This window comes from Schistocerca americana, chromosome 6, assembly GCF_021461395.2.
Source record: "Schistocerca americana isolate TAMUIC-IGC-003095 chromosome 6, iqSchAmer2.1, whole genome shotgun sequence".
In the NCBI taxonomy this organism is placed as follows: Eukaryota; Metazoa; Arthropoda; class Insecta; order Orthoptera; family Acrididae; genus Schistocerca; species Schistocerca americana.
The window spans coordinates 424,014,886-424,027,753 of record NC_060124.1 but is presented as its reverse complement, the minus strand read 5'-3'; the positions used below and the strand labels follow the sequence as shown (position 1 = coordinate 424,027,753).

Here is a 12,868-nt window from a genome sequence, read left to right as displayed (position 1 = left end):
GCTGGCGGCTGACCACAAGCGAGAGATGATGTACCATGCTTCATTGCGGGTCATCCACCCTGATGCCACCCACTCCGACCAAGGGCCTCCCCATGGCTGCCACCCAGCCTCAGCAAGGGCCACCTCGCAGGATGGCCACTGCCGGGAGTCCCGATGCCCCAGGGAGATAGGCATCTACTCCTTGGTATATGTGGGGAGTTAACAGCGCAGGCATCAGCAGAGCGATCCCTGTGTTGTCAGGGGACTAAAACCAACAGGGTACATGGCGGCTCCACCACAACGGAATGGCTACCGTGCTGGATCTTAGGTGCAAAAATGTCCAAGGTCGTCGTCGCAGCAAAGAGCAACACTGCACAGTGCAGCGTGGTAACTGCAACCAGGGACGTATTCTCGCCCAAGAGATGGAAAATGAGCGGGGCGGAATTGCAACAACGAGAAAGCCGGCTAAAGGTCTCAACACACAACGGATAAGGTGCATCATGTAAGGCGCCCTTCCCCAATTGGCTCGCTCTTCGGAAGAATTTAGAAAGATGGAGTTCAAACCCGAGAGGGGACCATCAGATAAGGCCGAAACTTTTGAGACTCCTTTTATTCGCCTCATACGACAGGCAGGAATACCGCGGGCCTATTCTTACCCCCAGACCCGCAGGGGGGTTCTGGAAACTATTTCCCTAAACACTCTTTCTATGGTTAGGGTCCTAACGATTGTAATTCATCACAATTCCTCATAGCAGCTTACAAAGTATGGACACACAAATTAAATTTTATTGGATACTCATACATCACGACATTAGTTAAAGTCTCATTTCTAAAAGAGCAAACATTCTACAGCAGTGCTACTAATAAAACATGTAGTTTGCTTTACCTAAAAAATTAAGTTGCACCTTTATTGCCTTGGTGCATACTATCTGTGGGACGTGAAGTTGGGTAGAAGTAGTGAGAATCAACTCTAAGCTGGACTGCAGAATCATTTTCTCTTATAACTAATATTAGAGTTATTTACCCCACTGGCAGCAGCACGTAGTGTAAACAGTAATACTGGCAGCATACAGAGTCAAAGAGGACTACACATAAAATTACTTTTTCAAACTACGATAGTGATCAAGATAGTTGTCATTTCTGAACTTTTAAAGTGTTCCTTCATGATATTTTTTGGAGGAAATTTTTTAAACTCCATAGTTTTCATTTTCTTAACTGTTTACAAAGGTCAGTTACTTTAACAGGTATTATCTTTCTAGCAGTCCAAAGCACAATCTGGACTTTATGGTTTGCAATCACTTGATTTTCCAAATGGGTAACTTTTATGGATGCTGTGGGAGTGCCATTTCCATTTAATGGCCAGTCCTTTTTTACCATAGATTTTCATGCCCAAATAGTAAGCATACTCCACAGAAGTCACACACAGTGACCACAAAAGAGAGTAACTCCTATTTTCAGTTAACAGCATTCACAATTGCAGTTACCTGTGTTACATATTGGTTACACAGCACTATGGGATTTGACCATAAATGTTTTTCACACCATGCTGTATCATATATAGGATGATTATAATTAAAGTTTAACTTTCGAAATGTTGTAGAAATAACACCACTGGTCAGAATGACGTCAAATTGCAACAGAATATTATCGGAGAAGGGAGGAAAACCTAATGTAGAAGAAAAAAAATAGTGTGAAAATTGATCAATAGATGGCGCTGTAGGTGTCAGAATACGTAAATGAAAACACCTGCCATGCGCACGAACCATTGAAGTTAGTATAAAAATGCCGGGTACACGGCTTTTCCTCCTTTTGTGTCTGCGACGTTCACAATGAACTGTCTCAATGCAGGATCATGCTCTGCTTGCAAAACTGTATTACAAGAATGATGACTGTGCACACGTCACTCTGCAGAAGTTATGGACACTGAAGGGTTTGAAAGAAAAGGCACTGGTCTGATGACTGCCATGGCTCTGGAGAAAATGATTCAGAAATTTGGAAAGACAGGTTCTTTTGGTGTGCAACCTGGTAGAGGGAGGAAACGAATTGATTTGACGTCAGTGGAAGCGGTGGCCACAGCAATGCAGGGGGAGACAAGTGGTAGTGTGCAATGTGTTGTGCACAGAGAATTGCCCGAACACTGGACACACCTGTGAGTTCGGTGTGTAAAATCCTACGAAACATCCTTCTCTGCTATCCATTCAAAATTACCCAGGTGCAAGAGTTGCTTCCTGTTAACCTGCCAGCAAGAGAGACCTTTGGTTTAGAATTTCTTGCTCACATGGAAGTGGACAATGATTGGCCGTGGAAGATTTTGTGGACAGATGAAGCCCACTTCCATCTGACAGGATATGTCAATACAAACACTCGTCAAATATGGGTAGCGGAAAATCCACACGCAAATCAACCAGTACCACTTCACCCTGAAAAGGTCTCTGTGTGGTGGAGGTTTACAGCATCATTTATCATGGCGCCATATTTTTTCGAAGCTACAGGTGCTTCCGGTCCTGTTACCTGTACTGTCACTAGTAAATGCTAAGTCTTTTGCGCAACCACATCATTCCAGCTCTCCAACAGCGTGGATGGGATTATTTTTATGCGAGATGGTGCACCTCAGCACATTGCAAATCCAGTTAAGCAGCTGCTGAAGCACCATTCCAGAAATGCTAGAATTCTCAGCCGGCATTTCCCTACAGCCTGGACATCCCTATAACCTGATCTTAATTCTTGTGACTTCTGGCTGTGGGGCTATCTGAAAGATGCTGTTCAGTGTTCCAACTGCAAACTTAGCTGCACTGAAAGCACGCATTGCGCAACACATTCTGAACATGACACCGGAAACACTTCAATAAGCTGTGGAATGTACTGTTTCTCAATTTCAACTTGTTGCAGAAAACAGTGGATAGCACATTGTACATGTTCTGTGCCAGTCACACAGAAATTAATAATCTGATTTGATTTTGACTGATGCTTTTTATGCAGTTTTTGGCCTCAGGACAATTAAAAACCGATTTTTCCCATCCGAGGCGCTATGACCTTGCCGTGGTGGATGGGCTTACATAGCTAATAGTATCACACCTTTACACCCATGCATACTGAGTAGTACAGTTTGTTTAACATCAAAGGTACACCTTAGGCATTGTTGTAAAATTCATTTGTCATTTGTAGGCGACCGCTATTAAATTATGATGCTTAGAATGCCATCTCTTGCTACATTCTGTAACTATTAATTGTTGTTCTGTCATACGTTTTCCCCGTTCTCTGATAATATTCCATTGCAATTTGATGTCATTCGACCAGTGGTGTTATTTCTACAGGGGTTTGAAAGTTTAACTTTAATTATAATCACCCTGTAAATGGCCACTGAATGATTTTCTGTGGCCATTTTCCATTTTTATTTATTTATCCTTGCATTCAACTGTTTCTTTCACGGCATGTCTGTGGAAAGGGAGGGGGGATAGAAGTTGTGAGAGAAAGAGTACCTTATTCAAGTAGGTGATATCCATGTTTCTGGCACTGTGACTGCAATTTCCAACATGAAATCAACAGTAAATTGTTTTCTTCCCTTCATTTTACACTCTACTTCTTTATCTACTTTCAAAAATCCCAGAAGACCATTGGAAAAGTATAGGTTTGTTCATAATTTTCTATGGGTAGTAAATAAAGTTAGCTGGTATTTTGTTACATTAAAATTCAAACCGCTCTGAGCACTATGGGACTTAACAACCGAGGTCATCAGTCCCCTATAACGTCCTATAACGTAGAACTACTTAAACCTAACTAACCTAAGAACATCACACACATCCATGCCCGAGGCAGGATTCGAACCTCCAACCGTAGCACTTGCGTGGTTCCAGACTGAAGCGCCTAGAACCGCTCGGCCACAGTGGCCGGCAGATTTGTTGGCTTTGTCAAGTTACAAGCAAACTGTCACATTACTACCTAATCTAGGCCTCGGGTTATGCTACAGGTCAGACAGTCAGCTTACCAAATTTTCTTCCATTCACATCACTTTGCTTCGCCAACTCACAATCAAATAGTTACATTTCAATCTAACCTACGTCTCAGGCTACATTAAAGCTAAGTATGTCACCAATCTAATTTTCTTTCATTCACCAAATAAATATGAAAATCAGTAACCAACCTTGAAATTCATAACAACCAGATCAGTAAACATTATTCTCTTACTCTGCATATCAAAACCAAATTAATCAATCCTTATCTTCTGCCCAAAGAAATCATTAGATTCAGTGCTTTTCAGTAGCTACAATATACTATAACCCAACTGGCAACAATCAACGCCAACAAATTGCCAACTTCGGCATGCAACACAAGAGCAGCCAATTCTGTGAGTGCATTTTAATAGATAACAGTCACATACAAGGGAAAAAAATGTATTTTAATTGCTTCTACTACTTAATATTATCTCGCCACAATGTACTGAACTTGCTTTTTATTCTCAAGTGTTTCTTACTCCTAGCCTAAACAGCATTCTCTTGTATAGCTTCCTCTTTCTTTCTATCATTCCTGCAATTTCCTCCACATTTTTCTATCTGAAATGCAAAATACTACAAAACAGTTTTCCTTTTTTCTCTCTCTTTCCCTAAGAGCTATTTTGCTCTACATAACTGCCTGTTTCCACATAACTGACAGTAGAATCACATTTTCCCTAATACAATCTGTCTGACTAATCAATCCTAGGAGCCTAACTTTTGCTTTTGTGTGTTTTTCCTTTATGCAAATCTCTAAAAGAAGGGCCTTATCATATAGAGTATTCACAAGTTGGTGACACCTGTACACTAGTATTTTTAAAGTTGCTTACAGAAACTACATTTGGTACAAGAGGCCATCCTTAATGTAATATCTGGTCCCATTCAACAACTTCTTGTTCGAAATGTACAGTTATTGCTTCTTATCTTCTACATAGGAAATATACATACTTGCTTCCCACGGCTAGGGTCATTGAGAACTGCAGGCAGGTTCTGAGATGCTGAGTACACAGTCCACGGCTGCGAGTGTTCAGCATTCTGTTGTTGCTGCTGCAGCAGTAGCAGTTTGCTGTGCCGCCCCAGCATTGCTTGGTGCCTCGCAGATCGTGGCTGCTGCACGTGATGGCGCAGAACATGCTCCTCATAGTCTTGATCACTCACACCTTCCACAGGAAGTGATGGACACACACCATTCAGACCGTAATGGCATACAAAGGACCCTCCCTCTTTCGTACAGTGATGTTCTCGCAGATGTCTGGCAACATAATAGTTTCATAATATAAAAGATAATGAAGGAATAAATATCAATGGGCACAAAAATAAGCAGACATCACAGCATCAGTTTCAATAAAATATTACCATTAGAATATAGGCGTTTCACATGATGACTGTAACTGCTTAGAACATTGTATATTAGTGGATCCTACAGCAGAATTCTATAAGCAGATTGTCAGAAAGAAATGAAGAACAGAACTAAGTGGTTGTTGGTATTACGCGGACAATGTATCTTGGCAGTAGGCCATAACCATAAACAAACGAGAACATGGACTGTCCAATGGGAGAGAACCAGTGCAGGAAAAAGCTCTGCCTCCCTCTTGAAGGGCTGCCATCCTATGTCAGCATTTGTACTTCCATGAAAGCAGAACTGACAACTGTTATAGGGATCACTATTTCCTTTTGTTGTGGTGAGAGTCGCATTCTAATCCCTTTATTCACCACGATTAGTCTCTTCACTCATTTCAAAACAAATAAAAAAAAGCAATCCACAACATAAAGCAAATTGGAGTACACAAAGCATATGGTGGTAGCTACAGCACAACTGTTTACTTCCATTGGCAGTGTAGTTCAGGCCCAACCTCTACCAGTCTCTTACGGAACCATATATCAAAACAGGGCAATTTCATCTCAAATCATACAGGTCAGGTCAAGTGAACTTGTGGTCATGAATTTATCTGGAAAATATATATATTAGACCTCTATATCATAACTGTTCAGAAATAAAGTATTTTGGTTTTATCTTAATTTTTGTAAATGGTATGGTCCTTTGAAAAATGTATATTTTGTAAATAACTCTTAAAACAGTAGAGAACAAAAGAGAAAGAGAAAGAGAGAGAGAGAGAGAGAGAGAGAGAGAGAGAGAGAGAGAGAGAGAGAGAGAGATACTAAACCAAAAGTACTGGAGACAAGGCAGATGTTTTGCTTTAAAGCTCCATCCTAGTGTGTTGACATTTAGTTCGCACCTGCACACTTGCAGGCTTCCTTTAACTCACAAATTTAAAACAAAACTATGAAATTTAGGTTAATTTTCCCACTTAAAAAAAATTTTTTTCTCGTTTGGAAAGTTGCAGAACGCTATCTTTTATGTCATATTACCAGATATTATGCAAATATTTATTACAAAAAATGCAAAAAATTACATTTTTATGAGTTTTTACGAATTATTTACTTGGAAACCCCCACTCAAATCTTTTGAGAATCACGCAAAATATTGTTTGGTTAAGGCGTTAGTAGTTAGTGCAAACACAGTGGGCAATATTTTTCAACATTCTGTATATTTCGTGTCCCCGAATTTCTAGTGTAAAATATGCATATTGGCAACACTGTTTCAGCACTCTTCTGTACAACAAACGAGTGAGAACTTGCACATAACCCAGCCTGCATCGAGTTTTGTGTTCGGTTTGAACTTTTTGTTAGATACAATGTCAGTGAGGAAATACAGAAGTGAAAAGTGAAGTGTGTGGACTATGAAAAAAAGACAAAAGAAGGTGGTGATTAAGAAAAGTGAAAAACACTTCACAGTTGTTGGAGATCTGTCAGAGTTATTGCAGAAGTATTTTGGTCCTCCAGTAATGGTACTAGCATCACCTTCATTGTGCAGGAACTGCTACACTCATTACAAGAAGAAATTTAGTGACACCCTACCTGAACAATTCCTATGTGTGAAGTTTTCAATGCGTTGACTGTTAGCATTTTTGCTGTAGCCCCTACTATATCCCCTCTTAAACATCCAGGAAGGATAAGAAGCAAAAGAAGAAAACAGTATGTAAAAAGAAAAGAGGAAGAAATTGAAACAAGTTTTACACAAGCAACAATTTATCTACTTTGTGAAGTGTATAATGTGGATGCACTTGGAGCAGAACCTGAAGACAAGTGGTATGCGCACAAAATGTGGTGTGTGGTTTCAAAATCTAAATACCACTATCTCAGCAGTCATGTATACTGAGAATGTACAGTCACTGATACTGGCACCAGGTAGCTACTCTAAGCAGTAGATACAGAAATACATACCCACTTCCTCACATTATTTGATTTCAAAAACCCATAGAATAAAGAATGAGAAAGGTATTTTGGCATGCCCAGATTCTTACTGTGGGCATCCGTTGCAAGGTATTATGCTTACTGTTGCTCTGGAATATTAATGAAGCGATGACATCAATTGCAGCAGGCGAAGTCCTAAACAGGCTGATGGTATCTCTGTTAGTGAAAATGGTGAAAAGTTAAAAAGGCAAAAAGACATACGACAAGATCAATAAGAGAAGCATATCTCCTAATGAAAATGGAGAACCTGAATTTAAAAATTGGCCTCACAAAATTCTACTCCTTACGACCAAATTGGGTAAAATGCCAGCCAGTGAAGCAAGTATGCACATGTATTTACTGCACTTATCTGAAACATTTCTTTAGCCATAAGCAGTGTCACATGAAAGAAGTACACACAGATGGACCTGATGCTTTTGCCTATATGTCAAGAGCTGCAAGATAAATGCTGGTTGCTGGAGTGTGCAGTACATCCTGGTGCTGAAGTGATGACTGTTGAAGCATTACACCTTCAGGATACTGATAATGACATAACCTACATACTGTGGAAGTGAGGAGAGTTGGTGAAGAAGGCAGTAGAGCCAGGGAAGTTTGTTACAGAGGTTAGGCCAGTATTACAATACTAAATTTCTCTGTCAAAGATTTGATCAAAGATGTGATCAAATATTCCGTCAAATATATTTGACAAAGGTCTTTGATGTAGAGCTAAAAGGGGTATTACACTGTCATCATATTTTTCGTCAAAGTTCAAGATGGCTGACAACAACAACAACTTGCTATTAATCACAGCAGTTGCTTGTAACACAATTGCACTATGTGCACATGCGGAAGAGAAGCGGGGGAAAAAAGGAAACATACCTGGGTGAAGCCGTGGGTTTTACGACGACACTATAAAAGCATTCAACAATGCTTGTTACGTGAGCTTATAGTGGAGGACATCAAGTCATACATCAATTACTTAAGAATGGATGAGCAGACATTTCTGTATGTGCTCAGCGAAGTGTATCCTCATATCACAAAGCACAATATTCACTCAAGAACTGCTACATCTGCAGAAGACAAGCTCACTGTAACACTCCGATTCCCTGCTACAGGATAGGGTTAGATCAGGTCTCCAATCTTCTTAACCTATTTTTGTATTCAGGGTGTCTCACGTTGTAAAGCGCCTCATCAGCTTCATACATCTCTATTAATTTTGTAGTTTTCGGCACACACCAACTGTATTTACCAGCAATGTTTATAAAAACACTAAAGACGACAGAACGCTGCAGTGATGCTAGCGCTCCATGTGGTAACATGTCACATTGCAGTGAACAGAAGACAAGCGACTTCTTTGATCAAATCTACAGCAAGGACTTAGATTTGATCAAATATTGGACAACATTTGACAAAGTTCCCTATTACACCATCAAATATCTTTGACAAAGAAATTTGATAGTGTAACATCATCATTAGGCATTGGGTCATGAAAGGAATAGCTCATCATGATATCTGGAGGTTGCAGAGACAGACCATAGCAGAAGTAAAATTAGCCACACCCCAGAATACTGACACTTTAGTTCTTCATTTCTACTTTGCTGAGAAGTGGTCTGTTGTTTTGAAAAACAAAATTCAAAGTCACCACTGGCACACATCACAGATATCAATATTTACATGTGTTGCCTATTTCCTTGGAATATCACACTGTTGTGCTATTGTCAGTGATGATCTCATTCATGACAGGGCACATGCATGCTATGCTGTCAGCATGATAATTGAGAACATAGCATCTAGAGGCCATGCATTTCCTAAACATGTGTATGCGATTGATGGTGTAGCATCACATTTTAAAAACCGCTTTCAGCTTTATGAGCTTTGTCGACACTGTAGTACTGGAATTAAAAAAAGGATATTTGCAGCAACAGGTCACGGAAAAGGTGTATGTGATGGGGTGAGAGGTCTCTGTAAACATGTTGCAACAAGATTTAACAACCACCATGAAGCTGTTGATGCTATAAGAGATGCTACTGATTAGTACACACCATATTGACATTAGTAACAAACCTGAAACACTAATTCTAAAAGAAAGTACATTAAGGAAATTTTGTTTAAAAAAGAGATACGAGTGGTCTGCTATGAAGCCTGTGGTAGGAATTCAATCACGTCACAACTGGGTTGCATCCCAGAGTGTCACACACATTGCAACAATGGGACTCCACAAAATGCAGCCAGTTACTGTGTGTGAAATGCAGAGACCACAGTATACTTTAGAAAACACTGTAATGCGCCAATTCATTTCTTGTGCGTACAACAATCAGTGGTGGGTGAAACAAGAAGTATCTCTCATGAGCTGCAAGATATAACCATCTGCTTTAAGAAATCTCATAGTCCTGCTAATGCTTTCAAATGGCTATCATCAAAAGATCAGTGCACAGTTCTCATTTCCCATGCACTGCTCTTGTTGGATCATCCTTGCCCTTGCGCAAATTCAGCTCGGCTATAGAAGTTCAATGAGAAGCAGATGGGGAAAAAAAATGAACTCTTTTCAACAGAGCATGTTGATTGTTCCATTGTAGCCAATTTTAATTTAGGGAAAGCCATGACGTAAAGTAATGACAGAAGACAATAATAATGTGTGAATAATACCATCAAAAGAAAAAGGGGTATAAATATTCTATACATCTCAGTTTTGTTATAAAACACTTATGAACAAAATTACGAATTGTTTTCCCACTCACTTATAGTGTTGGACAGTAATTATTTTGATTCAGAAGTACAAGTTTTACATGACATTTACTTAAAATCAGCGATCACTTAAATATTAAGTGTCCACGATTTTTCGACATTGAGAGTAGAGCTAGGTCTACTTAAAAAAATTTCCCACACTTTGTACAGACAAGTATTGCCCACTGTGTACACTCCCTAAGTACAATGACCAACTAACGTACCACGAAATTTTTAGAACATTTAGGATGGGGGATTTTGGAGAGAATAATTTCTAGATAACCAAAAAAATTCAGATTCTTTCAGTTTTATGCACAAATATTTTGACAGTTTAAGAATTCATGCATTAATGTCATAGCTGATAGTTAGCAGTCCTTCCACTTTATCATTTCTCAAGATACTTAACATCCTGTGACCATTCATATTTTCAAAAGTGCGTATGTATAAATGATGTCTCATAGTAATGGAAACAAAGTATTTACCGTATTGAAAATAAATTCAGATCTCTATCACTTTTGGTTTCTTTACTACAATTTTTCAATTCTCCCTTACGTTACAATATTTTCACAAATAGTCTCATTTGGAGAGGTCTGTAGCATTTTAAAAAATCATCAAAAATCAACATATTGTACTTTTTGGAGAGAGATCATGTGGAACTTCAACATATATTTCTGTCAGAAAACTTTGAAATAGTAATGTGACACATTCACTCTTGAGAACGAAACACAAAAAATTGGAGAAACTAAAAATAGAAGGAAAACTTAAAAAACACTATAGAAGGGGGTTGGTTGTCCCCAAAAAGAGCTTCAAATGACTGACGTCATCTCACTGGCACTAATAAACTCGAGAACGTGATCGGCTGAGAGCATGTCATCAGCTAAAATGGAAGATATATCAGGCGACAGCTGTAGACGGGCGCGTAACGCAGTAAAATAGAGGCACTCAAGTAAAAGGTGTCTTACCGTCCACAGCTGAGAGCAGTGGGGACAGAGTGGGGGAGGATCACCACTTAAAAGATGTCGATGGCTAAAAAGACAGTGCCCTATCCGGAACCTAGTTAAAATTACCTCCTCCCGACGACGCGTTCGGGAGGAAGAGGTCCAAGTACAGGGAAGAGCTTTCACGTCCCGCAATTTATTATGTGTCGACCAATGTGCGTGCCGTAAAAGAACAACACGACGACATAAAACACTCCGCAGATCGGCAAATGGAATCGTGCGAATAGCTGGTCGAGGAAGAGAGACTGCAGCCTTGGCCGCTATATTGGCCGCCTCATTCCCACAGATACCAACATGTCCTGGGATCCACAGGAACGCCACAGAGATGCCCCCCAAATGGAGCAAGTGGAGGCAGTCCTGAATCCGGTGGACCAGAGGGTGGAAAGGGTACAGAGCTTGGAGACTGTGGAGAGAGCTGAGAGAATCTGAACAGATAACATACTGTATCCGCTGATGGCAGCGGATGTAGTGGACAGCCTGGAGAACAGCGTAAAGCTCCGCAGTACATAACGAATACTGGTCGGGAAGCCGAAATCGATTTGGGGTGTCGCCAACAATATAGGCACTCCCTACACCTAACGATGTTTTCAAGCCATCAGTGTAAATAAATGTGGCTTCCTTCATGTGTGCACATAGAGCAGCAAACGCCCGGCGATAAACAAGTGAGGGGGTACCATCCTTGGGAAATTGACAAAGGTCACAGAGCAGGCAGGCCCGGGGACGGAGCCAAGGTGGTGCTGTACCCCAAGTTGTCACGAAGGTTTTAGGAAAGTGGAAGGAAAGAGAATGGAGCAGTTGACGGGAGCGGACTCCCGGTGGTAGCAGGGAGGAAGGGTGGCCTGGATACCCTAAATCCAAGGAGGCGTCGAAAAAAATGTCATGGGCCGGATTAGCAGGCATGGAAGACAGATGGCTAGCATAATGACTCAGAAGGACTGCTCGCCAATAGGACAGCGGAGGTTCAGCAGTCTCAGCATAAAGGCTTTCCACAGGGCTAGTGTAAAAAGCTCCAGACACTAAACGTAATCCACGGTGGTGGATAGAGTCGAGATGCTGAAGAATAGACGGCCGAGCAGAGGAGTAAACTATGCTTCCATAGTCCAATTTCGAGTGCACTAAGACGCAATAGAGGCGGAGAAGGACCACTCGGTCCGCTCCCCAGGAGGTACCATTCAGGACACGGAGGGTGTTGACAGATCGCAGACAGCGAGACGAAAGATAGGAAACGTAGGAGGACCAGCACAGTTTTCTGTCAACATAAGACCCAACAATTTAGCAACGTCCGAAAATGGAAGGTTGACAGGTCCTAGATGTAAGGAAGGGGGAAGAAACTCCGTACGACGCCAAAAATTAACACAAATGGTCTTACTGGGAGAAAAGCGGAAGCCCATTGCGGTGCTCCAAGAGTGGTGGTGGTGGTGGTTGTTGGGATGTTTAAGGGGGACTAAACAGCTAAGGTCATCAGTCCCCCATTCCAAAAACAGGCGAGACATAAATGCATGAAGCAGGTACAACCCCAAGGGGAAGGAGACTCCCCCCCCAGGCCCTAAAAGAACACAAATGCGGTAACGAACACTACAGACACGAAGAGTACAGATGAACACCAGACAAAAGGAAACAGAAGAAAAGAAGATGGCCGGAGACTGGTTGACTGACCACGACAACAAAAAAGGGAAAGAGTCAACCAACCGACTACACACTAAAATCTGCAACAAAATATGAGAGACTCGAGGACAAGAGACACACAAAGAGAAAGGAGCAGGACCTCCCTAAATGGAACCATAAAAAGGACTACCACGGATAACATTTAAAACGTCATCAGCCATGGAGGCATTGTCGGTTAAAACCAAAGGCAAAGTGCCCGGGAGATTAAAAGACTGCCGG

The 12,868-nt window shown here is 41.0% G+C and overlaps 1 protein-coding gene across 1 annotated transcript in view; it reads right to left on the bottom strand.

Annotated features, from left to right (window-relative positions):
• LOC124619391 (vacuolar protein sorting-associated protein 54) overlaps positions 1 to 12,868 on the bottom strand; it is a 154,927-nt gene that overhangs the window by 128,991 nt on the left and 13,068 nt on the right. The window contains exon 2 of the mRNA XM_047145738.1: positions 4,917 to 5,220. Coding sequence (XP_047001694.1) covers positions 4,917 to 5,220 — 304 coding nt within the window. The remainder of the gene's footprint in view (positions 1 to 4,916; positions 5,221 to 12,868) is intronic.